Here is a 27,540-nt window from a genome sequence, read left to right on the forward strand (position 1 = left end):
TGTGAAATTATATCTGTAGCAACATGTTAAACTCTACTTGTATCTTATCAGTTAATTAGTTACAAAAATACATTTAACTCTTCTCTGGTTCTGGCAGAAACGGTTCTTTCTGAAATGTTTTGGGACACTTGAATGTATCCCTTTTAGTATGATAATTAGCCTATTATCATTAGCCAGACAGCATTGTGTGACTTGTTGAACTGGTTTACCTGCATGTGTCGGTGTAGGTATTCTTTTATTATGATAATAGGCAGTATTGTGTGACTTGTTGAACTGGTTTACCTGCATGTATGGGTGAAGGTATTCATTTTATTATGATAATAGGCTAAGCAATACTGCCTAGTGTGACTCAAGTGTACAATGTAAATAGGATTCAGATGCTTGTTGCATCGGGACACCTGGAAGGGGGTGGTGCATGCATTCCTTTCAGTATGATAATAGGCTAAGCCAGACAGAATGAATCCTTGTCCCACCACCCTATTTATTCCTTCAGGTAATCTATTACAATATAATAAGCATATGTGTTATTGATACATATTTATTAATTACTTTTTCCATTTCAGAATGCCACCAGCAAAGAGAGGTCCTCGATTCAGTGTGCAGGATGTGATTGCTGCCATCCAAAATGGAGAAAGTGAGTTTGAGATGGAATCAGAGGAAAGTGACACTGATATCAGTGACGAAGAGGCAGATGAAGATGCCTGTAGCCACGTGGACAAGGAAAACCAACAACCCAATGACCCCCATGAAGTCCCGACGCTGGTACGTGTACATCTTCTGGCACACCATCATCCTTGCTGTGATCAACGCCTGGCTCCTCTACAAGCGGGAGTGCAAAGCTCTAAAGATGCCAAAGCAGGAGATCCTGAACAGGAGACAGTTTCAGGCAGATCTAGCATCCTCTCTCATCCTGGTAAGAATGCATTTCTGCTATTTGCCGTTTGTAATGTTTCTTTATATTTCACTGTAATATTTTTGACTTGTATCCTAATGTATTTTTGACATGTATCTTGATTTGATTCTGTTCTAATCAGGTGAACACAACTCCTCTGAAAACACCCAAGAGAGGACGACCATCTTCAGGCAACGGGAGCCCAGCCCGACAGTGACATCAAGGAGCCCGTTGAATGCTCAGAAGAGACCATCCTCAGGTGATGGGAGTCCACCAAACGGGGCCCCATCCAAGGCCCTTTCTCATTTCACTAATTCCCCTCCTCGACTCCTATCCTCGTGTCTTAGTCCCGCCCCCAGGAGATGCGAGCAGAGGAGTCGAGGAGGGGAACCAAGGAGAGAGGAGTGGAAGCAGCAGGCGGTTAGAGAAATGAGAAATTCTCTCCTCTGAGCGGTCATTTTAAAGAGACGTCCATTAATGATGACAGGAGGCACAGCACTCTGGCTGATGGACAGATGTGTTCATGACGACTTATATATTTACTTTTAATTAATTGACAGTGCGGTATAATGAGACAATAACAGGCTACAGATGCGGACATATACACACACACCCGTATATATTTATATAAATATATACAATTTCAGAATCAAACAAGTATGAGAGCACTCTCATAACGTAACACTATCAGAGACTGGATATATCCCCCCCCCCCCCCCTCTCTCTGGTCGCTACAATGAGGAAAATAAATTACAGGCCAAATGTTTTATTTACAAGTATTAACAGTAAGCAGAGGACACCAAACATACTGAGACCTGTCTGTCTGCCGCATCTACGCACACACATACACACACTGTACCACACGCACCTACACACTGTACCACACACACACCTACAGCTCCTAAAGCATATCATATAGGCTTATATCAGGATACAGCCGTTATGTATTTTATCATGTGAAGCGCTAAATGGTTTTAGACAAATATTGACTCTTTGTTTGTAGATATCTACTAAACTAAAGCATACAAATAAAGAGAGTAATGTAGGCCTGTTATACTTAAGCAATAGCTCACGACAGGCCGTGGTATATGGTCATTATATCACAGCTAAGGGGCGTGGTTCGGCACAACGTGAAGCGCTGCGTCGGGCCGAACCACGCCCCTTAACTGTGATATAATGACCATATACCACGGCCTGTCGTGAGCTATTGCTTAAATATATATTATACACACTGCTCTGCTTTCTGCACGGATCTCACAGCTGTTCGACTGTAAACATCGCATCGCGATGAAAGCAGTTAATAAAATAATATCCAGGGGATGCATGCAGAGCTGTCATTGGCTGAGATAAGTCCGGCCGTGCGTCACGACTCTTTTAACTGCACTGTTGCCGGAAATACATCCGCGGACTGGCACGGAGGACCCATCAGTGTATCCTCGATTATCGCTCCTCCAGAGAGCCTCCTCGATGCTCGATCCTCGGTCCTCGAAGTGCATTTAGAGAAATTAGATGTCCTTCAACATGGCGCACTGAAATCAATTTCCGGGTCACTACCGGAGGACCGAGGATTCGAGGAGTCGAGGAGGGGAAATTAGTGAAATGAGAAAGGGCCCAAGAGATCACAACCTCCACTGGATGTACGCAAGGACCTAATGGCACATTTTCCAGTGAAGACAGGACGCTACAGACACTGCAGTAAAGGGTACACAAACACCCAATGCAGCAAATGCAATGTCCGTCTGTGCTTTTCCGACGACAGGAACTGTTTTTGGGACTACCATTGTATTCATATTTAATAAATGACTATTCCCCAAAAAATATGACTGATGTGTGATTATTATTCATGCTATCTACTGATATAGGGCTAAGTAAGCAATCAATCCTGCAAATTAATCCTTAGTTGTTCAATATATTTATTCAGACGATGCGAGTAGAAATACAGAAATTCTGCTCCCACCTAAGGCCAACGTTGCAATATTACAACATTTCCCTAAAAACATACCAAAACGTAAAAGATTTGAAAACTCTTTCATTTCTGCTCCAGAGGCTTCCTACAACAACATCTGAAAGGTCAAATATATTTAGGATTATAGCAATTCACTTCCACAAAATTGGGCAATTTGCTATTTTTCAACATCATAGCAGCAGAGGCCAAGATATCCTGACTCTTAGACTCCAATCCATCTCCCTAATGAACTTATAAATGCCTTTTGAATAATGTCTTTACAATTCCACATCCTCTCACTTTGTAATTCAGGCTTTATTTGATAATTTTTAAGCCTCCAAGTCGAGATGACCCTGATGAAATCACCAAAGTTATTGTATTATTGTTTTCAGAAATCTCCCTCCAGAACCACAAAAGACTCATTTTAGCAGGCTTTGTAGAAATCCTACGAATGCGCAAATGAGTTTCATGTGTAAAATAGGTGGAAAGCCCCTTTCATGTAACTGTATTGATTTGTCAGTCATTACACCTTTTTTAAGCACATTTTAGTCAATGGAAACTAACATAGTCTTGTACTTCACACTACGCTAAGCAGCGTGGTGGAAAACATGTGAGTGCAATAAACATTTGAGGTTGGAAGAAGCAAATATCTACTGGTTCCAGATTAATTGTATTAAAAGATTTAATGAGAAAATCCCAAGTTTGTCTCATAACCACTTGGAAAATATATTAACTTTGTTCTGAAGTTCCAAAACAATAAAAACAGTGAACTTGTTTATCTGTGAGTTAAAAAAAGCCTCTGCTTTTAGCACAGCATAAACAAGTGGGTTCTTAGGATATGGAGCAGTGTATAAGAAATACTGGCCTCCAAATAGACAGGGTGTGCTTCAGTGCAAGTTCTGAAGTTCCCTTGAGCAAGAGGCTGAACTCATCTGAACCTTCAGTGGTGCAGAGAGTGGTGCAGCAGGGAAACATGTTACATCTGTGCTTTTGGAAATGGGAAAGATATTCAGAATCTACTATAGATGAACTGATGTTATCATTCTTTAAGGAGTCGAGGTTGGTCTCAGTGTCATTAATAATGTCTCAAGTTTTTTCTCATTAACCACATGATCATATGAACCTCGCATTTATGGCGCTGGTGGTTTTCTCAGGAGGCATTTTGAATGTAAGAATGTGGAACACTCTGGATTGTGGGTTTAATGCTTTTATCCTGTGTATACATACGGTATCCAATTCCAAGTATAGGTGCCAAAAATCATAGAATAATAAAGGGGACTGGAAACGGTACTTGTACATTTCATATTCTATGTATTGGGACATACAAAATCATTTTCTGACATACTAAATACAGTAGCATGGTGGTATTGGAACACACCATTGGTTTGTGTCCGAGATATTACAGGTTTGTTGCAATGCTTTCTATGTGAAACAGAAGCACATTAGAACAGTGTTACCAGGCCCGCCCCTCCCTACACGCAAATCATGCAGACTGTGTGGGGCCTCATCTTGCGGAGGGGACCTCATCTGATGCGCAAATGCGGCGCACTTCAGCTTATGCGCAAATGCGCCGCAATTAAGCGCGCCACAATTACGCCGCTGCGATGCTCAGGCGCTCGCAGTTCACGCGCGTGCTCCACTAGCACCATCGCCCCCCCCCCCCCCATCGACGCTCACGACACAGATCACATAGCTTTGCGTGGGGCCACAAGTTGGCCGGGGCAGCCCTGAGTGTAGTCACAAAACTGTTAATTTGTATTATTTCTATCTCTGTCTTAATAAGGTCCTTCTTAAAAAGTGTATCAGGTCCGCATCAGAGGCTAAGTTAAGTATCAGTGCTACAGAATGGTTTCCAGACGTCACACAGCCCTGGCTTTTCCAATAAAGAGGATCTCCCGCAGACATGTGGTTAACTATCAAAAATGATTGTACCGTGAATAATACATTTCATGGGTTGGATCTAAAGAAAATATCTTGTTCAGCCAAAGTCCAAGTAGTTAAAATGTGGGTAACAGTGGGCCCCTCGTGGTGTTAAGCCAGTTCCGATGTTTTTGGGGAAATGTAAGCTTGTGTGGTATTGTAAGCGTGAAGGTTGGGAAACACTGCACACAGGTGCTCTAGTTCTTTCTTTAATATTAGGGCTGTAGGTTAAAGACTGGACTAATGCACTGAGCTTAATCAATATCTGTAATGTCGTGAGCCAAACATCAATACGAGGCTCAGGCTGCTTCTTTGTGTTTTTGTCATCAGGGCACGTTTGCTTATGACTGTCATTAAAGCAGTGATTCCACTGCATTCATCATTATGTGCCTTTTCTCCAATACTTGCTTATATACTACGGTACACAAATGAGCCCTCCTGGCGTCTCCATCTTTCTTTCCACCTCCTCCCCCACTTTCTTCATCTTTTCCTCCTCCGCTTTCCTCCTCCCATTCTATTTTCTCCCTGGTCAAACATAAGAGCACTCATTTGTCAACTGTATGGATTTTCCGTCTAAGCCCAATACCTCTAGTGTCACTTCCCAGGTGACATGAAGAAATGTGTGTGTGTACATGCAAGACAGAGGGAGATATGGGTGGGGGTTGAGTTGAAGGAGAATGTGTGATGCTCCGGTCAGGACTCGTGACATATTTCTCCTCTCCTAAGTAAAATATGGGAGGTCACGTGAGAGGCAGTAAGCCATAAAAGGAATATAGTGACATGAATGAGTTTGAGCCAAGATGATCATTCCCGTCACGCATCACACTCGGTCATTGGCAGCCGCAAATGAGGTTTCAGAGCTGGCTTTAATGTGATCTGTAAGTCCCGGCCAGGATCTCTCTGCTGTATATGGAACAGCCCCTTTGACACCCCTCGCTTTTTTCCCTCCATATGAATTTTCTGCAGTGTTCAATCATTGTGTGGGCCATTGTGAAAGACAAATAAACCCTGAGCTACGCCCGTCTGTTTACAAACACAAAAGGGTTACAGAGTCACGATTCATGGAAGCCGGAGATTGCTCATCTGAGTCTTCCATCCCCCACAATGCAGAGCTTGTGTTACCTCACTCCACCCACCCTCTCGCTGAGAAGAGCCACAGAGCTGCTGCTTTTCTGACTCAGTAATGCAAATTACCGAGGGAGACTACATCCCACTGAGGTGTGCTGTGCTGTGCTGAGTCAAGGGCTCTGTTCAAAAGAGGGATATGTACATCAGCTTCTATGAATGCTGTTTTCCTGCTCACCAAGTCTGTGTGCTTTTGAGCAGCCAGAGAAACTGCTTTTTTATAGCACTGCAAAACACAATGTTCAAATCATTATTTCTAATTATGTTTCTGCCTGTTTTGCAAAATTGAATTCTGATGGGGTTTTTTTCCCAGGCCTACAGACCATTAAGGAAGATCTCTCACCCTATATTTAATATTTTATTCCAAGAACATATTTTATGAGCAGATCTGTGGTTGTGAGGGTTTCAATAGATAGCCAGACAGGACAGTGAAGTTTTATATATTTTCCTGGATCAGTGAAGTATTCAAGTTTCAACCCATATTTTCATCCGCTTGATGAAAACATTAGGAGCTATATGGTAATATAATATTGGATGTAGGGGGAGACCAGGCAATCCTCTGACATGTAAAAACAGATGTAGAAACGTAATGGAAATATAGTATTTTAGTTTGTTTAATGTATTTATTTGAGGCACGTCAGTCTCCTTATTGCTCCATATGTTTTTATCTCCCACTATTTTCATCTCCCTAGAAAAGGAAAAGTGAGTTTTGAGTGACGCCGGCTTCATCAATTTCATTATATATTCATTAAGTCTGTTTCAATTATTTAGTCTGTATTTTCTTTTATTAATCCCTCCACTTGAGCCAAGTGCAATGCCTGATTTGCAATAGTGTGTTTGCTTTTCAAATTAGCTGCATTTTTTTTTCATATGCTACAATGGAGAATGCACATACCAGGTGACAGAAAATGAATTTACAGGGACCCGAAATGTTGTTAATAATCCAACAATGCACAAGAATAGGCTATACATAATGATAGTCATTACATAGATTATTCAGCCCCTTTCTCAATTCTTGATGATGAAAGTGAGAAGCATACCTCAACCCCAGTTTCATAGACCGAGCCGTCCAGTAGTGTGACTTTAATCGGGACGGCCCTGGGCCGCTTGTTGATCTTCTGGGGGGATCTGGAGGCTTTGCTGGGGGTCTTCTCCGAGTTATCATCCATGTCCCCCTGGTCCTCTGCAGCCTAGGGGAGAGAAATCCTTTCTTTTAAGTGTGTGAGGTTCATATCCCAGTGCTTTGTCTTCCATTTAAACATTTAAATTCTGAGTCTCAGGGGGCATTGTGTACTTGACTTTAAGTGATTTAAATCCTAAATCTTGGATCATGTATGGCAATCATCTAAAAGCATGACGTAGTGTGATCTGCTGCTCTAAGATGTTTAGTTGCTGGCACATGCAGAGGAGGCTAGCTGTCTTGCATATCAAACATGGCGGCGGGCCCTGAGTGATTGAGGGGCCTGAGTGAAATGATGTACAGCTGCTGTGAGTTCCACAGCTCTCTCACCTGATTGGTTCTCATGGCGTCACCCTCCATTGCACTCTTCAATCCCCCAGCCAAAGCCGTCTCTGTTGTCATAGAAATGGATTGCAGTCCTGAAACCACACATAAATGCAGCAGTCAACATCAACACAATTCCTGTGTTAGGGTTTACTGCGGCTGTAATCTAGCTACAGTTTCCTGATGGTCTCATGAGATGTGAGCAAAAAATGTCCAATCAGTGCACTGCATAAAAAAATCTTCACTTAACATTTTCGTGTAAAACCTGCAGAACAGATACCTGTCTTTACATCACATGCAATACGTCTTTGCACCTGACAGCTGCTTTATGGTGTCTGTAATTAGCCTGAACAGCTATGCACATTTAGTGTCTTCCTCCCATGCATGGTCATTATTGCAGTGTGCATGGGAGATGGTGAAAGAGAGGGGGGGGAGCTCAGTCGGTGCTGGCTCACAGCCTCCCACAGGAGCACTCTGCATGAAGAGTGTTGGCTTCAGGACGCTCTCCTCTCACACTAGCAAAAGGAGATAGCATAAATTACATCAGCCAGAGGGGCCCTGCGGCACGGCACAAGACGGCAGACACACTGAGAATGAGATGGGGGGGGGGGGGGGAGGAGAGGGCAGGAACGTGACAACAATGATCTGAGGATGAGACGGGAGGAAGGAGAGAGTAGTGCGGTATAAAAGGCAGAGGTTATGAGCAAAGAGACACCAGGGAAAGAAGAGGGAGACATACAATAATGCTGATTCAATACTAGGTGAGCTGGGAACAGATGAGCCTTGTCATTTGAAGGTGACCACTGCTGTACTCAAGCTGGACTCCTGCTGAGAGCTCTTTTTTTCCAGGTGACATACAGTACAATAGGTGATATTCAGATTAGGTGGTTCAGCTATGAAAAATGAATTATCTGAGATAAAGCCCAGAGTCAACGTGCAGCTTTAGTTTGAAAAGTCAGCACAGGGTCACCGGTTAACACTCCTTATGTCAGCTGAAAAATTATCTTATGAATACAGGGTGTTTCATTTCTACACTTAAGCCATTTTCGGAGAGAGGCTGGATTTTAATGGGATAGTAATGGTGCAGAGTTTTATTTTTGTGCTTCCTTTTCACAGCCAAAAATATAATGCCCAAGGTTCTTACTTTCCGAGTATATTGTTTTGCTTACAATATCACCTTTTTCAGCCTTGCAAAAAAGATAGTGTGCAAGAAATGCCTCTGCTCTCTAATGTTACAATTTTGTCTTGAGTTACCCCAGAATATGTGTCAGCCCAAAGCATGTGTAATATTGTTTAAAACCGACTTCTGTAATGATACCCATACATTGTAAAATGGCTTTAAAGCCATACCCAGAATGTGCTTTTCACTTCAAAGCAAACTTTCAACTCATGCCAAACTATATATATTTAAATTGTTGATTTAAAACGTATAAGAAAATATCAACCTTATTCAATATGTACCTTATCAAAAACACTGTAAAGATATTTGAAATTCAAACCTCAAGCCTGAATTTGCACAAGTAAAAAACCAGCATAAAATAAGGCAGGAGGTTAATGAGAGGAAGGGATTAGTGAGGAGGGAACTGTGAAGCTCTGATAAAAAGTACACAGCTTCCAGGGAAAACTATCATTATGGAGGAGACAAACAGCAGCTTCATTTGGAATAATATCGGCCAGTGAAATGTTTGTAAACCAGGAAAAGATGTGGTAGCATTTTTCCCCGAAGAAGAGTCCCTAATTAACTATTTTATCCCTCCACCAGCTGTCTGGGTACATCTCTGTGTTTACTGTTTGAGAGGCTGGAGCTCAGCACGTCTCGGCTTTCATGATAGGTCAGCCTCCCTCTGCATAATGAAGCCGGATCAAAGAGCAGAGCAGGCTGGCACAGGGACGGCTGCAGATGTCTCCCCAACACCATGCAGTGTTCCTCCACTACTTTGAAGGGCCTGCAGGTTGTTTGATTCATCTAATTAATGAATAATAACAAAAAGATTCTCATTATGACTGTAATGCGCATCAATATGCATCTTGAAGCCAGTTTTATATATTTTCTTTGTGTAAGTTGTCTGAGACTGTGCAACTAATGTTTATGCATGGAGATAATGTCAAAGTTAGACAAGGGGTGCTGCCAATTTTAGCTAGTGTATAAGTACAGTATAATAAAGAGGCACAATAGATGTGAAACAACATTTTAACACCATATGGAGCTTGATGAAGAGTGAACCTGTTCAGGAATTTCATCAAAAATGACAGTGAGTTGGTCAGCCGGTTAACTTCTTTAGTCCAGTTTGAGAGTTTGTACGGACATTTATGGTCCTCAGTAGATACTGACTTCGGTGATCCCCTGGCTTTACCCTGGGTGCCATCGTAAGGTTTGTTTTGAGTGAAATTACTTGGAAACGAATGGATTGGAAACATTTTAGTGACCCTTTAACTTTTCATCTAGCATCTTTAGGGCAACATTTTAATTGGATCAACACTTTGTTTTTTGACCCATCAAGCTAATGACAATCCAGTTAGCTGAACTTTTTATTTATTACTAAGAGAAATATAGTGGGAGAACACTAAACTAAGATGGTGAAAAAAGTTGAATTTCTACCTGCTAAACATCAGCATTTTAGCCTTATCATTACGAGCATGTTAGCATACAGAAATTAGCATACATCTCAAAGCACAACCCAACAGGCCCCTAGAGCTGCTAGCATAGCTTTAGACTTAAAGTCTTGTTTATTAGTTAAAGGTGGGGTATGTAATTTATTTCAGAAACACTTTTTGTTATATTCCATGGAATGCTCTTAACATCCCGATAGCAATGAATATATCAAATGCTTTGACAATAAATACATCAAAAAATGTAATTTGTGGAAGCCGTAGTACTGTAAAAAGCACGACCAATCATTTTAGCCGGCCCGGCTAAAATAACTGGATGGCCTACCTGCCTGTCAGCCTTCCATCTGTGCACAAACTTATCTCGTGCCCTCATTGGTCATGTGCGCGTTCGTGTGTGTTGGAGGAGGGGCTCTGTAAGGAAGTGGCAGATTTTCTCCAGGTGTGTATTTTCAAATTCTAGCGATCTCGAGCCGGTTTCTCCAAAATTACCTACCCCACCTTTAAGTGTCAATACTACGTCCTTTGACATGACATTATTTCATGTGGAAAATCTAATTTCATGCAGTCTTGTTTATAGTGAGGAATAAATATGATTACAATTCCAAGTCCATTCATATATATATATATTTTTTTTATCCATCTCTAATCCTCTGCTAAGTAGATTTTCTTCTCAACACTTGCTCACCTGATCTAATCAGATCAATGAACTGTAATACCCCCACCTGTGTGAATGTCAGCCCCGTATTAAGAAGTTGTCAAAACAAAGTATCAGTGATTCACAAGCAAACTTGAGAAGAATGCTAATAAGTCAGAGTCTTAAGTGCGCACATTTCACACATATCATGATCGTGAGGCCAATCAATTCTTTCATTTGGGTCACTTTGTGATTTAATCACTCTGGCTCCACATCAGTTCTGGTCTTTGCACACCTAATCATCTGTGTGAAGAATTTGATGGAGACGGAGTACGAGTTGCTGCGGCTGCTTACACTCAACATTCCCATTGCAGTCACCTTCTTCAAACAGACTCCCTTTAAAGGTTTTTCTCTACAAAAATCATCTGGGGCCCTTTGGTTCTTGAACTTCAAAGAGATATCAGCACGGAAATACTTTGTGAAGTATGACAGAACGCCCTGAAAACAATGTGCAGGTTTGTAGGCCCTCCAAAAATAGTGACTTTACATAACTTGGCTTATTTATACTTAAACAAGACAGAAATATGTTTTTTTCAGAAGTGTATTGGCCAAATAACACAATGTGGTGCTTTGTGAAAAGTGCCATCATGATGGTTATCTAACTGATCTATCATTATACTCAGACACAACTATGATACTGTACTACAGGTTTTAACATTTGAGTCATAGAGGGCCAAAATAATCCCAGACATCTTCCATTTTACTTTCACTTTTGTCTATTAATCTCAAACTGTGCGGGCACTGTGGTGTGTTTGTCTCTGGTGGGTTTTACATTTGTTTTTGTCCTGATAAAAATGGATTGCACTTACAACTAACTAAAGGTCGCAGCAGTCCCAAACTACAAATGATGGTAATTGTTCAAGACAGCAAGAGACAGAAATCAATGTGATATTGATAGAACAACAGGGGAAGCTTTGCAGCCCATTCTCACTGTTTATCCACACTGTTGAATGAACACCACTGACTATGTTAAAGGTCCTGAAAAGGTCTTCCTGTCTGTTCTATTGTAAATATTAAGAAATAGGTGGGGCACTGATGAAAAGGGGTTGTATCAAATATGTGCATGCACCAATCAGAATTGAGGACCTTAACAATGTGGTGAGATGTATTTGTTTAGGTTGTCAGGCCAATGCCACAGTTAAATCAGATCATCCCATAGTCCAAGTGAATGTGAAGACTAGAAAACCAAACAGTGAGCAGGAAGCCATTACATTTGAAAGCTCTAGTCTATAGAGCTGAGGGTAGCTGCACAGTTTAAGGATCATTTGCTATAGTTGTGTCACTTTGAAGGATCACTTTTCATTGCACATAGTCATTTGAACTATTGTTATTGCAAAAATGTTGACATACGACATGATGTATAATGCAATTGATCGCAAAATGAAATTTCGATCCTTTACTTGTCAGTTACATACGTCATTGAGAGGAATCACTACTTTGGCAGTTTAAATAATTTTTAAGCTTTGCAAATCTTCAGTAAATTATTCTTATTTTCAGAACATTTAACCAGACACGTTTTGTTCCTGTTTCAGTTCATGAACCAAATATTTAGCTCCCTATTGTTGCTTTTTAAGCTTAATGAACATATTAGTGTTTGCCAAGCACCCATTGAGTATTCGGTCAATATGAGTTCAGCCCCAAAAGCTCTGTCACTGGTGTCTATTTGTGCAAGGCTCCAAGCACACCGACATTTTTGAAATATCATATCCCCCTTATGGCGCCCTACTCCTTCAAAATCATGCGAAGAACTGTATTTTCTGTAAAAAAAAAAAAAGGGTTCAAATCCTGGTTGATAACATAGATTTAAAAAATATTTGTGAATATTCGCATTAACCTTGAAGTCTCAACATGTGTAACTTTAACATTATGAATGAAACCTGAGGTCCAACTGATTGTTAAAACCTCAGAATTCCTCATAAAATTGAGATCATTTTAGCTGCTGGTGGCGCACTAGATTCACCAACATTTTGCAAATGTACCTGCAAGAGCCTTCAATTGATAAAGTATGCGAGGAAGCCATTCATCATTCACGCTTCCTGACTCTCACAATATAGACTGAGAGTGCTGATGGTCAAAATCTGTGTTAAATATGAGACTGGAAACTATTTTACTGCAACAAAGTACAAGTCTCAGCATTGCAAACCTTTTTAATTATATCACACTTTGTTCCAAAAATTTACTTTCTTTGTCGGTGAAAATTATAGCTCTAAAGTCTATGACGTATGGTATCTCTGGCTGGCAAGAAGAACAGATCGTATCTTCAAAACAAATGCTTTGTTTTACATAAGAATTGTTGCCTATTGAAGTGGGTTATATAACTCTGTTGGCATCAATAACCTAAGCTGTGTTTCACTGATCAGCTAGTGAGAATCTCTTAAGATTAGGTATGTGGGAAGCAGCCTTGTTCCTTGATCTTTATCAAACACACACACAGATGCACACAGACTCCCCGAGGCTGCTCATACAGGCCTCGTCAGTGTATCTGTGGAGCCGACCTCTGCGCTCTACATTTCACAGTCAATCCAAATACACAGTAATCATAACTGAGCATCGCAGCTCTCCTGATATAAGCCTGGATCAACAGCACTGACTGAGGAGGAAAGAAGTCTGAAAACTGTACAACGTCAACTCCTCTCCAACTAAAGGAGGCACAATGCAACCCCAGCAAGAAACTGTTCTATCTGCTGCCGTCTGGCAGGCGGTACCGCAGCATCAGGAGTAAAACCACCAGACTCAGGGACAGTTTCATCCCACAGGCCATAAGACTGTTAAACACCTGAACTAAGAACATCCATAACATTCACCTGTTTGCAACTTACAAATGATATATCACTTGCATATAGACTCTTATGGCATTACTTCTATTCTATTTGATTGTATTTATTTGCACTATTTTCTCTGTTTTATTGTGTTGCACTGTTAGAGGAGCCTGTGACCTAAGATTTTCATTGACATAACTACACTGTAGCTATGCACGAATGACAATAAAAGCCTTGAAATCTTGAAAAATGCAGACAATGTGATGCTCCAAAACACTCATCGTCTGCGGCGCAGCAGCTCAGACAAATTGCCAGATAGTAACGGACATGATGGCTGATCATCTAGGGCAGCATGATGCCCATGATGCACCATTCAACAGGGGCCTGCCTGAGCCCATTTGTCTAAATGCTGTCTTTCAAACAAAGAGCCTGTCAATTTAGAGAACCTAAATATTGATGCGTCGTCAGACAGGCGTCAGTTTCCCACCGGCCTATCCTCCATCAGCAGGTGGGCAAGAGAAATCTGTCAAAACACAGCCCCTCAAAATTAATGTCAAAGCAGAGCATGGGGAACACGGCTTGTGGATTCCTCTCACTCCTTTAACACAATATGCTCTCAGGAAATGAATGTGCTAACAGCATACCTCTTGAGTATATGGGAGAGAGAAAAAGAAGTGTGGAATACCTTGTGAGAGCATTTTTTGACGAGTCACTGTGTGATCAGCACCTCCTCTTCTCCTATTACCAAAGGTGTGCAGGAATAGTGTTTAGATACTTTTTCACAAAAGGAGTATAACAGTTAAGTCAAGACTATTCTGTTATCTAAAGTAACAGTGCTGAACAGTATATCACAGGAAATCAAAATACTAACTTGGCCTACATTTTGGTAAAAAATAACACAGGTTTAAAATCAATATTTTATGCCAGGCTCTCATCATCGCCAATGGAACTCCCACTCAGTGTGAAAGGAGCTGATTGCTCTAATGTATAGCTTTTAGATCAAAGTGCAGAATTTAACTCCGTAGATGAGACCCGCTAGCATCACTGACGCCCTTTGTGCCCCTTCTTTTCTCGACAGCTACTGTGCTGTTGTTGTTTGAAAAGCATAATCTTTTCAGGCGTTTCTCACAAAGATCCCCAAAGAGTTACAGCCCCCATACAGCTTTTATTATAATGGTAAAATATTCAAATAAGCAAGGATAAACAGAACCAAGAAAAATAACCAAGGACCCTTCAAGGACCAGTTCATTTAAATGCACAGACATACATAAACCATAGACCATTTAAAAGCCTCACTGGCAGATATCCAAAAATAACTCCAATTATCAGTCTAAAACAACCTGACAGGTACTTTAAAAATGGAAACCATTGTTTTTGTATTTAAGGTTAAAAGGCCATTAAATGAAAAGTAAATGGCACTGATTTTGTTCAGCTTGTTTGATTTTAAGTCCATTAAAAGCCCATTTGGACTAAAGTGACCATCTGGGTTCTATACATAAATATACATTTGCATCATCTTATACACCGTCTCACTTGATTTTTTTTATCAGCTCATTCAAGCTTTATCTTGTCACTAAAGTGTTACAGACACAACGTAGTGATAGTAGCAGTTGTCTTCTGCAGAGAGGAGCACACAGATAATGTGTTCACTGTGATACAGGCAGTGTTCTTCCTTTGCCAAAATGTCTTTCAAGACTACATTATTCACAACAATGAGCAGAGCATGCCCCAAACAGTACGTGTTAATTAGACTATTCATTCATTTGGAGACTTGAAGGGGGGTTACTTTTGCCCAGAAAAAAAGACCTCCAACCAAAACCATCTGTCTGTCTTCAGGGCGTTTTAAAGAGATCATTCTCATTGAAGATAAATATTGATCTTGGTCTCTTTATTTTGTGCCAAGTGTATGTTGCTTTTTCCAGGGAGTTTGTTGGACTAGTTGGCCACCCTAACGGATTTGTGGCAATTTCCACAATGCCTTTTGACAGGCACAAACAGAAAAACTGATTGTAATGGCTGAGAATCCCTGCCAAGGGGATTGTTGGATTTCCTTTTTTCTGAACCTTACTTTGGTGGTCGCCTACCTTCAAATCTAACACCACCAGCTGGTCCACATACATTTGTCCAAAACTGTACCTTGGTTTATGAACCAAACCTGCAGAACTAACTATGTTTATCAGCTAGACTGTGTTTAGTGCTAATGTTTAGCATGTACGCTTGACATTAGCACAAAACATTACTGTGTCTATATACAGCCACACATCCTGTAGCTGCTAGCATGGCTGTAGACTCATAGGCTTGTTGTATATTGTATTGAGCCCTCTAACTGCTGAGACTCTAGTAGAAACTCTACATCTACAATTTAATGAGCATAGTGTATCAAGACGGTAATGGTTACTACGGCTACTAGCTGAAGTAGTTAGCGTTTTTTGTAGTTAATGTCCAAAGCAGCTACTGTAGTCGACCTACTCTATACATAACATGATAAATTACGGTATTTCCAGATAGAAGCCACCCACCCTATTACCCAATCACTGAACATTTTATCAATGAGCCTTGCCCTTTTTATCATGCAGCTCCCTCCATATCTAAGCTTTATAATCAGTGCTTCCCCCCTAATGGAATATACAGCCAGTCCATCAATCCTACAGTGCAGAGACTCGCTCTGGGAGACCAGGTACAGGACTGTGGGGGTTGGGAGAGTGGGAGTGGCGAGATGTCCTTGTTCAGGGAAAACCACATACACACATTCTCCAAAACCATTGGCACTCAGCAGTCTTGGAAGCAGTTTGCCTAGCAGGACTGTAAAGTCTGCTGCAAATCATGTCACACCACAACAGAGATAAATGATACGACTTGCGAACCAATGAGGCTGCAAGTTCATCCTCCCCAAGAGAAAGCAAGCCCAGAGGAAGTTGTGCTGCCTGCATCGACATAGAACAAACACTCTCTCATGGGAAGGTTCTGCACTAAAGCAGCGGATGTTACAGGAGTTACAATGGTGTCTACATTTAAACATCTAAAGTACTTAGTTCCACTTTTTGAGCTGATATGAAACGACAGATTGTGTGATTGCAAACTTATCTTAGATTGGAGTCAAAGAAGGTGACAAATGTGCATATCAAAAATGATTAGAGCAGAGGGTGGGGGCATTGTAAAGTTAATCCTCCCTGATTAAAACAAATCAGGCAGGGAAATCTCTAAAAATGAGCTGTCGGAATGCATGGTTTGATTTATGTGAGGAATATCTTAAAGATTAACCAGTTTACATGACTGGAAGTCCCGTCCTTCGCCATTATACGTCCACAGAGTAATCTTAACGCCATTTACTAAAGGGAACATCAGGATGTGTAACAAGGCAGAGGAACATTACATTAAGTGTCAAAATAAATTTGAACATCTTGAACATGATTGTAAAGCTCTGGCTGCTAATCTATTGAATGTGTTTTCGATCAAAAGCGGGGTTATTTTAAGAACCATCACGCTGCAGACACTTGTGTGGGTGACACTGATGCGAGACATGTTGACATACACTAACTGACAAACAGTCCAGTCTGACAAATATGCTGCAGCAGTTTACATATACAATTAGACAGAGCAGGGCAGACTGCAGACACTACAGTAGCCTACATACTGTCTATAGTGTGTGTACAGTATTTACATTTTCTGCAAATTGCCAAATTACAGCCTTTAACCTGAACCATTGAAATCAGTAAATCCTTGGCAACCACAGAATCTGAAGTGAATATTTCTTGCAGTGCTATTTTATGATTGCATAACATATTGCTGTTATTGTGTCCACCGCATGTGTATTTAGGCAGACTGTACGCATAAAAACACAACATTCGATACATTGGATAAATTAAGGTGCATTTTTTGGAATCCATGTAATACGGACTGCGATTTATTCTGACCCTCTGACACACTATGAACACATAACGTTAAAAAAGCAAGAGTATATTCCACTTCACAATTCAAGCTCACCGAAATTGAGAGAAACTCTCAAATTCTAACAATAAAAGCATCTTCTGCAGTTTCATAGTGTACTTCTCCACTTCCCTCTATGCAATTTAACTGAGCCTTACTTGCAGAGTCAAATAGACAAAACAAAAGAAATCTTCTCTTCATCACAATGACAGGAAAATGACAGGCACCACACTGTGCCTGCAGCACAGTTCTTTTTTTTTTTCTTTCTTCTATTTGACCAAAGAGGAGACTGTCATCACTAACGATGGTTAACACAGAGACATCAGGCGTGCCTGTTTAAAATTCAGTTACCATGGGAACCCTTGTCTAACATCAGAATTCAACACAAGATAATATTAAGACAAAGAAACAGACAGAAACAGCCGGTAAGAAATATTGTGTTAGTTCACGTGTACACATTGGTAAAATAAAAATGAGGTTAATAACTGAACCGTGGCACTGGACTGAAGGATGTGACTTCCATGTAGAGGTGGGGGCATTGAAGTGACACGGGGTCTGTGGATGGAGGAGGGGGACCAACAATTTCAAGCAGCTTCTAGTCTCTTCTGAAATAGTTTGCCATGAAAACAAAGGGCTGGTGAAAAGATGTAGCTGTAATGTGTGTCACAGTGGAGGGACAATGTAATGTAAGATTAAAAAGCGTCTAACAAGTAACATGTAATAATCACTTTTGCATGTTAACCGTCATGTTGCTCGCATTACGGCTAACATGCTTCAGATTTTTAACAAGCAATTTTAAGTCTGTTCAAAACGTCTGATCTGATTACTTTCATCCGATTAATTTCGTCATTTAAAATGAGCAGGTCACTACAACTGACTTTTCAAGTGGACTTCAGTTTTCTTTCCAGTTTTAGACAAAGTTAAGACATATGTTAATTATTGCTTTCAGCAAGCCCAACGATAGTCTTGAAGAAATCCCCATACTTTTACATTGATTGATTTAAAATGATGTGAGAAACAAGCAGAAAATGGGATGTCTTTCTGAGTGAGGCATTGCATCTCACAAAATATCATGTTGATAGTAATGCAAAAAGTGACCATGTATTGCCTGCTGTTATCTTTAATATGCCTTTGAAAGCTTCTCTCACTTCTAAGTGACGTGCGTTTATCTTGTGGAGCATTCCAAGTTGGCTGTGAACAGACTGCTGGCCCTGCTTCAATGAGGTATTACAAATCGATTAGAGGATGACTTGTAATAGGACTCTTGGGAGAGATGTATAGAAGTGAGCTGCCTTAAACAAACAAGCAGGCAGAATTTACGCACACAGAAATACAGACACAAAAATGCATCCTGAAGGCCATATAACGTGTGACCTGGCCTTTGCCCTAATGGAATATGCATTGGTGACAGGTTGCACGGAGGTCACACTATGACCTGAAAGTAATGGAGTCGCTGCCTGTGAATGCCATGTGTACATCTGTCTCATAACCTTGTCCTTTCATGTTTTACACAAACAGCTGCTTGACTGTCCTTTACATCATACCTCTCATATAAGAGCAAATAAGTCTGTGGGAAATATAGCATGTAATTCCATTATTGTATTACATGCATTTAAACTCCTTGAAGCACCTTGAAAACAGCCTTGAAAAAGATTGATACGATTTATTTTCCTGTATGAGTTTAATTCAACATACACACAAAGAAGCTTTGCCCTTTTGTTGTGAATGAGGAAAGGGACATAACAGAGGAGCAGCACTCTGCTTAGTTGCACCATTGTAATGCACCCAGGGAGGCTGGAAGTGGAGCAGGTGAAAGAAAGAAAAAATGAGACTGGAGGATGCATTAAGGTACAGATGGACAGATGGATGGATTTTTTATCTAATTTGCCTCCTCCCTGACTCTGCCTCCACCAATTCAGTCTTGGATATCTGTAGCCTTTGGCGTGGTAAAGGAGCCAGATACACGAGGACTGACAGTCTGTGAGTAGGATGAGGGTGAACAAAAGGCCGTGTTGTTACTGATAATGGTAACTTTTATAAATTGACTTTTCTGTTGTTGAAATTTAAACTTGCTGAGTTGTTCACTTTTGTATTTTAAGTATACATATGTCTCATATTGATGTTTTTTGTTTGAGAGTTATTTTTCTTTGCCGAACTTTTACCACAGAAAGTTATCTGGTTGCGTCCCTCAAATGTAAGAGTATGCTTTTTAGTTGTATGTTTTTATGCAAATTCAATCTTCTGTCAACATCTAATATTCAATTAATTTGTGTATATATTTGTGTATACTATTTCAATTCAAAGTTTAATGTCAAGGAATATATTGTTGTATAACATTTAGGAGAGAGGATCAGATGACATTTTGAGAAAATAATTCAGAAAAAAAGGATCTACATCCTAAAATAATGTATTTGTGGTTTACAGCTGTAATACAGCTTTGAGTATGAATAGTGAGGACATTTCAAACTCATTGCAAAGATGTTTAAATTGTATTTTTGAATCCACATGGAAATACCTTAACCTATTTCCCAATGGACACAGTTTTTTAAATAATAATAGACCAAGGACAGCAGCTGTTAAGATGAAACAAGGCCAGTTTGTGCCTTTCTTTGTATCTATTCATATGTATGTGAAGTATCCTTTTTAAATCAGTCTTCTAATTTTAGTTTTCAAGCATTTCCAGTTTAATAGCCTACTTTGTCCCATTGCAATTCACACATTCAGGAGACCTTCCTATTGCTGAGGCTCCCACGCCTACCCCCCCCCCCCTGCCACACCCGCGACACACACCGGCTTCAATTAGCTCATTATCTCGAGCATCAGCTGTGCTTAGCCTATAGCTCCACAAAGAGAAATCACAATCATCACACTTCCAAGAATAGCTCAGAACAATCGTATATGGGTCGGATGTGTAGAGAAACAGGGCTGATCTGGCGCTATGTGATTCAGTAAGAAGATAGGAAAGGTGTCTGCCTACAGGGCCTTGATATGCATGAGATAAAGGATGCCCTGATTCCATGCAGCTTATTAAACCATCCTGCCGACCATATTGGCCGGATTAAAGATCTGTGGCAACACCCTCCCTATCCGTCCATGACACTTGAAGCACAAAGCGGTGTCTTTGCAGAGCATGCAGAGCTCGGTGTTGAGCCAAAAGCGTGTCACCGGTACCAAGACGCTCCCGGTTCCTTGCCTACAATGTCATTTCCTAACAACCGGCATATGCAGCATGCACCTGTTCCGCTGTCACCGTATGAGACAAACAAATACAAGGCATACCTTTCCTGTCAGGTCCGGGGTTTTTCAAGATTCAGCCCAAATTGTGATCATGAAGATCGCAGGGAACTGGAAGACGGACGCCGCCACCGCCCCGGAGCTCCGTTCCTCTGCCGCGGGAGGAGTAGCCCTGCAGCCTGGGACAGCAGACAGCACGAGCCGGCAGGGATGCTCACGGTCGCGAGGGCTAGGAGGAGAGTAGAGGGGCGTTTTCACCGGGAACTCCTCACGTCGTGCGTGAAATGTGGACCTCTCCGCTAGTGACACGCAGCACCTCTTTACCACTTGCTTTGCTGATACCCGGGTCATTTTTTGCCGGCGCAGACCAAAGCAAAATGAGGGGTATTTAAAAAAAAAAAAGAGATGCTCTACTCTAATGCACATTTAATCGTGTAACCGAGTCTCAGCTGCAAGAGGAACATACACGCGTAATTAGGCATATTGTTATTTATTTAAGACACACTTTGAATAGATTAAATTCGTCTCTTGAATACGTTTTATAAATTAGTGAGGAGGATTATTGATTGTCAAAATGTGTTCCTAATTGCATATTCATATTCAAGTAGCTTACCCCACCTCTTTAAAATGCAAAGGTGGGGACACCTGCTGAGCTGCTAGCTATTGGCAAAGTATATCACTGCAGTCTGTCTGTGCCCGGCCACGAGCCCCCTTTAAATGCCATTTATATACCTGTCAGTCACTAAAAGTCAAAATGCAAAGTACATTTGTCCTTAATCATTTCAAATCAATTCACTTGGCTTTGCATAAAACTGATAGACAGTGTCATTGATTGGTGTTGACATGAGTTTGGATTGAAGCCCAAAGAGCAAGAAGATGTACAATTAAACTCTCGTCTTGCTTTGACATAATTGAAAGAAATACATTTAGTAGGCTACATTATAGTGAGTTATTGTATTTAATGATACATGTCCACTCTCTGTTCCATTGTGCTAGACAATTAGTCAACATAACAACCTTTGACTCCTGATATTTAACATTCAGAAGTAGGTATATTTTAAAGGGGACTTATCATGCAAAATACACTTTTGTACGTCTTTTATACATGAATATGTGTCCCCGGTGTTCCAGGGAACTCACCAAGTGTCAGAAAACACATCCCTCTCTATTTTCCTCCATACCCAAATCTCTAAAAAAGGGGCTGCAACGGATCTGATAAAAACTGATCCAGATTTGAACACTGTCCTGACGTCAGGACGGTGGCGCTACGGCTATTGGGCCAACTCTCCACCTATCAGGGGAATGTGGGGTTGGGCCACGGCCGGCCATTGCCGCTCGAAAGCGCTGGAGACGCTGTAGTACATATGCCAGGCCTGTAAGTGGCGCTGTAGTCTGCCACAAAAGCAGCGAAGAAGACTTCTCGCGCATGGTTACCATGGTTACCCTTCTGTTTATTCTCCGCTGTGGCTTTTTTTCTCCCTCCCCGAGGCAAGCGTTTGCTCCTGCTGCTTTAATTCAATGCAATCCCTCCCCGTCGAGGCAAGCACTGTAATTCTCTCCGGTTAGTCCACCAGCAGATGACAAACACCCACCTCTCCGCCTCTTCCAAGGAACTAGGGGACCGTGCTTCAGAGTTTCAGTTAGGTTTTCTTTCGCCGGTCAAGATGTCCGTTAAAGTTGAAATCTTCCGGACAAAATTAGAAAAGTGCCGGTCAAAGGTCTTCTTTGTTATTTATTGAGCTTTAAAACAAATGAATAACGACTCTATATAATAATAATAGGCTATAATAAAACACGGAGGACGGAGATCTATTTTTCTCCCCCTCTTCTGACTTGATCAGAGCGGCTCCCCTCTCCTGCAGGGGGGCGTGGTCAGCTGCAGCTCACAGAATCAGCCCCCTGCAAAAACAGGGCTGGAGAACAGCAAATAGAGCGAAATGAGGCATGGCTAAAATGCATGATCTGTTTGATATTTTGAAAACAGAAACGTATAAATATACTTTTATATAGGTATGGCCCTACAATATATCATTTAAATATAGCATGATAGGTCCACTTTAAGTAAAATGGTCATATACTGTACTCTTCCCTGCATAGCGAGAGGCGTGTTGAATGAATGAAGGCTAAGTGGGTGATGTATTGCAATGATGGTGACTCATAGGAACCTTCTGTGCCGAACGCCCTCTTTGGCTTTCATGCACAAGTGTTCAGTTCAAATGCAAATATGGATACAGGAAATCAATTCCCGTCATGCTTCAGTGGTTCTCCTTCAGTTGCCTTTGTGCGAAAATGAGCAGCGAAATGACTTTGTTGCCATATGGGAACGATTTTTGGAGCGTAAACTATTGCTATACAGTATGTCTTTATCCCTGTAATGGCTGAGGTTGAATACTGAATATATGACCAGACACTCTTATTTAAGTCACTAAGAACATTAATATTACATACACTTGCAAACATAAGAAGTCAGTCACTCCAATAGTCGTGAGGAGATTTCTCCACATGGTGGCAGTAATAAACCATCATCACAACAACCATGAGGAGGACAGTATGCACAGCCTGCACATGCTACACCCTAAAATCAAGTTTACAGTCAGCATCTAATTTGTTTCGCACTTATACTTTAACTAGGTAATTACACATATCTGCTGGCAGTTTCATCGCATTTACATTTCCTGACTTGCACACATGGTTGCTCTAAGCTATTTTCTACATGTAGCACTTTTGCCGTTATTACTAATGCATACTGAGACTGAGCAGTGCCATAAATCTTTTTAGTGACTAACGAAGGAAGAACCTTATGTTATTTACGCTGTCATTTCCTTGAGGCAGCAAAAGTATTTCTCAGAATAGTTGACGTGTGAGATCAAGTCTTCACTTTTACACATCATTTATATGTATTGCTTATAAAGGGCAATCGAGACCGGTTCTTAAGATGCCACAGGGCATTTTATTTTTGATTTACTGTTGTAGCTTAGTACCTACCACTAAAAGTTCCTTTTAAGAAAATTGGAAGAGGCATCCAAGTAATAGAGACATCTCAGTTGTCAAATATTATACTTAAATTCAGTGGAATATTTTATCATTACCTTAATGTAAACATATAAGCTTAAAAAGGTATAGTTTTTTCAACCTGACATTTCTGGATTTCATATCAGATGATTTGAATGAACATTATTCTGACCGGTGTCTACATATTTTGACATAAACTTATGTTTTGATGACTGTGTATTTGTAAAGAATCGTAATTAGTATATTTGAGGTAATCTGTCTTGATATCAAATAAAAAAGTTTCCAAACCAGGGTTCCTCAAGAGAACAATGGCTCATATACTATCAATGGCTCATATACTATCAATGGCTCATATACTATCATATTATATCATATTAAAGATCTCTTTTGCTGCAGGTCTCCCTTGAAAAAGAGATCTATGATCTCAATGGGACCAATCTGGTTAAATAAAGGTTTGAAATTAAATTAAATTAAATATTCAGTGAACGGAAGGAAACTATTAAAACATAGCTTTGAAATCTAAAGAATCTAGTTTGGTTAACTAAAACTAACTAGAAAATGTGCTAAAATGAACAATGTACAAAACATTATAACAAAAAATGTAATACAAATATGTGCAAGCAATAAAGAACACAGTTAATTTAAAAAAAGTGAACACAGAAAATGTACCATTTGACCTACTTGAGTACTAATCTTAAAAATTACTTATCAGTCTCTAAAACCAAAACAGTCTTTCACCTTTTCAGAAAACATTAAAAGCCTGAACACAGAAACAATGTGCCTAACAGAAAGACCAAAATCAGAGCGGTTCCATAATAAATTGTTAAATAAAAATTGAGAATCATTGATTTTTTGTGTGGTTCAACACACAATAAGAAAGAACATGTACTGTTTGTATCAACATGCAGATATGAAAGAAGTTATCTGCAGCAAGCTACTACAAAATGTAGTTTAATTATTAGTTTAGTTACCTGAGCTTAGTTCACTACTCTCCAATGCACTTTGCTTTCAAAGTGAAGTATGAGAACCTCTAAATATGAAGGTTTACAATGTGCATGCATGGTGGGGAAAACAAGTTGTTCTGTTAGGTTTCTGTCACCTCGTTTATGAGAACACATTGCACATTGAGTCACTCCACTGTTGTTCAGCCCTTTGACTCATTTATCAGCACTTTGGCAGCCTGTAAAGCAGAACAAATAAACCCAAGACAGAAAACCTTGACCACACAGATTTCTCTTTGATTGACAGGACACTCTGAGAACCCACCAGAATTGTTACCTGACAAAAAACAAATGTGACTGTTGCTGATAAAGTCGGAACCAAAGGCCATCATGATCAGGTGAAGATATAGTTGACAACTGACGGCAAAGACAAGCACATTTTTCTGGGAGGTGATTTCTTTACTGATAGTGAGAAAAAATGTGTGGGTGGTATGAGTGTAGTCAGATGTCTAGTCAGTGAGAATGCCATATTTATGTTGACCTTACACATACATAAAGAAAACTTGCACTTTACACACATTTTCTTCTGGTCATGACCCTGTCTTTAAGGCTGTATATTATGTGAGGCCACGGTATGTTCTCATTTCCAGACCACCAACCTGCTAATGTCTGCACTTTTAAATCACATATTGTGCGCTCTCCGAATATCACCATAAATCGAACGTAATGAATTAAAAATAAGTAGTTTAATTAATGAATATGATCAAATGAAACTAAACTACAATCTACCTATTCCTTGAATTTTAAGGATCAATGAGTTCTGCTTACGTTTAAGATGAACAACTGTGTCCTATAATGTTGCCTTCAGGTTACATATATCAATTTCTCTTATTTAATTGAAATGTATTGCAATTCTTGAACAAAGAGGAAGAACCATAGGAAATCTCTAGCAGTGTTTTTATTTTTCACACCTATTAAAGACATTATTGTGGCATTCCCCACATTGTTGAGCTTCATCGTCTCTGTCCGCAAAAATGCTCTGTGTATTTAGTTGATATGCTGTTTAAAAGGGTGACAGTTATTATAATTCGCTCTTACCTCTACTGAAGAATCCAGATACATTTTATAGTGTTGGCTGTTATAAAGTTCAGGCTATTACAACGTGTACTCGACTTTAAGAATGCACTTTTGAGTCTTCTCTGACAAGCACATGCTTATATTTAACACAGTTTTCTTCCATTTACAGAATGCATGCAACATTACAAGGGGGAATTGGCACTCCCACTTGATGTGAGTTAGGATTGCTGAAGATTGCAGGCACACTACAAATGGTGGGAACCTTAGTTTAGGAAAGACACACACCAGCGAACTGAAAACGATACTTTTTTTCCATTTCTGACTATTGTGGTGCTGTATTGCTCAAAGAAATGCACCCTAAGTTAATAGTAATGCTTTAAAGTGTACACAAGAACAATCTTTCTTAAAATCCTAATGTGTATGATTGAGTAACGTCTGCAGTTCTGCATCATGTTTTTAAAGTGTAATCTTTAATGTTATATAATCAGCTAAAAGGCATGAAATGGTCCAAATGTTCAGTGGTGCTGTCATGAGGCCCATGACAACTATTAGAGATGTTGCATGTGTTCCCAAAGAGAAAAAAAACACATTTAAACTCACTCACTCACTGTTTTGGGATTGTGTTAGAGATAAAGGAGCCATTTGAATTGTAAACAACTCAACTATTTATGATGTTAAAATCACTAAAAGGTACATATTTAGTTGACTATAGTATCCAAAAGGTGTTCAATGTAAGAGAGTCAACCTGATCTGAGAGGAATGTGTATTTTCAGAAACAATAGGTGAGGACTAATGCAAAGAACAACATTGTAATACAGTCAAAGGTGTTAACTCGTAAAACTGCATTGAGGATAACAAAAACACATTGAATGGATATAAGATGGATCAATTGATCCTGCTGTTTTCTGACATGAAATACATAATAATGTTGTTTATTAACAGTTTGTTGTATAGGTTTTGGCATTATTACATACATTCTTTCATGTTAATGTTTTGACGGTAACTATACTTTTACTATATGCTTACGGGAAAAATGATAAGAGACAGAAAAGATAAGACAGAGGGTTATGACAGGCAGCCAGGTTTGTCATCTGGATATAATCATCTGTTGAGCTGAGAGCATCTAAGTCAGTGCAGCGTTCATTCAGTCCTCATCTTCACACTCCAGCATGGCCACCAGCTGTGTTCCATATGTGAAGTAGATCCATATGACTATGGGTAGCAGCCTCGAACTAAAACAAATACGTCTGCGTGCGTGCTTATTTTTAAAAACGTGTTTCCAGACGCTGCTATTCCTTGCGGTTACTCCCTTGAATGGGGATGAGAGGGTATGAAACGCAACAAATCCCCCGGCACTCAGAAACAGGTGCAGAGGGAGTGTTACTGTGAGTTTATGGTTGACCTTTGGACTGTCTCAGGAAGAAGTTTTCAAGTTTAAATTAGATCATTCTGCTCTATAAAAGCAAAAAAAGAAGATTTATAAAGATTGATGTGCTGTTGTAAAGCACAAAGCTCTATAAACAAGTTGATCATAAACACACCAGTCGTATAGATTAGAAGTCTAAGCCATTGCCCCTGCTCTCACCCTAACCCACCATTCACTCACACACACTCAGCCCCCCTTGAAGCAGTGAGATCCTAAAGTGAGGCACTGTAAAGCTTGTGGCTTGAGTGTCGAGCCTTCCCCCTGGGCGGCCGGAGCTTTGAATCCAACCTGGTGCCCTCCGAGGAGGAGGAAATGTGCTCAAAAAGGCCAGCCCACCTATTGAGAGGTGTGAAACATCCAAGATATCCTCATCTTTTCTAAACAGGAGCATATGTGCAGTGGCGCACACTCTGGGGGCCCCAGGCAGAAGGGACATGACATCTAACACATCAAGCACAACCGACAGCAAAAAAC

The 27,540-nt window shown here is 40.3% G+C and overlaps 1 protein-coding gene across 1 annotated transcript in view; it reads right to left on the minus strand.

The window, feature by feature from the left end:
* si:dkey-178k16.1 (band 4.1-like protein 1) overlaps positions 1-20,922 on the minus strand; it is a 46,113-nt gene extending 25,191 nt beyond the window's left edge. The window contains exons 1-3 of the mRNA XM_034144545.1: positions 20,656-20,922; positions 7,393-7,481; positions 6,923-7,072 (exon numbers count right to left, since the gene is read on the minus strand). Of these exons, the coding sequence (XP_034000436.1) occupies positions 6,923-7,072; positions 7,393-7,464 (222 nt within the window). The 5' untranslated portion in view covers positions 7,465-7,481; positions 20,656-20,922. The remainder of the gene's footprint in view (positions 1-6,922; positions 7,073-7,392; positions 7,482-20,655) is intronic.
* Positions 20,923-27,540: the final 6,618 nt, after the last annotated feature.

The sequence above is a fragment of the Trematomus bernacchii genome, unplaced genomic scaffold (genome assembly GCF_902827165.1).
Source record: "Trematomus bernacchii unplaced genomic scaffold, fTreBer1.1, whole genome shotgun sequence".
Lineage (NCBI taxonomy): Eukaryota > Metazoa > Chordata > Actinopteri > Perciformes > Nototheniidae > Trematomus > Trematomus bernacchii.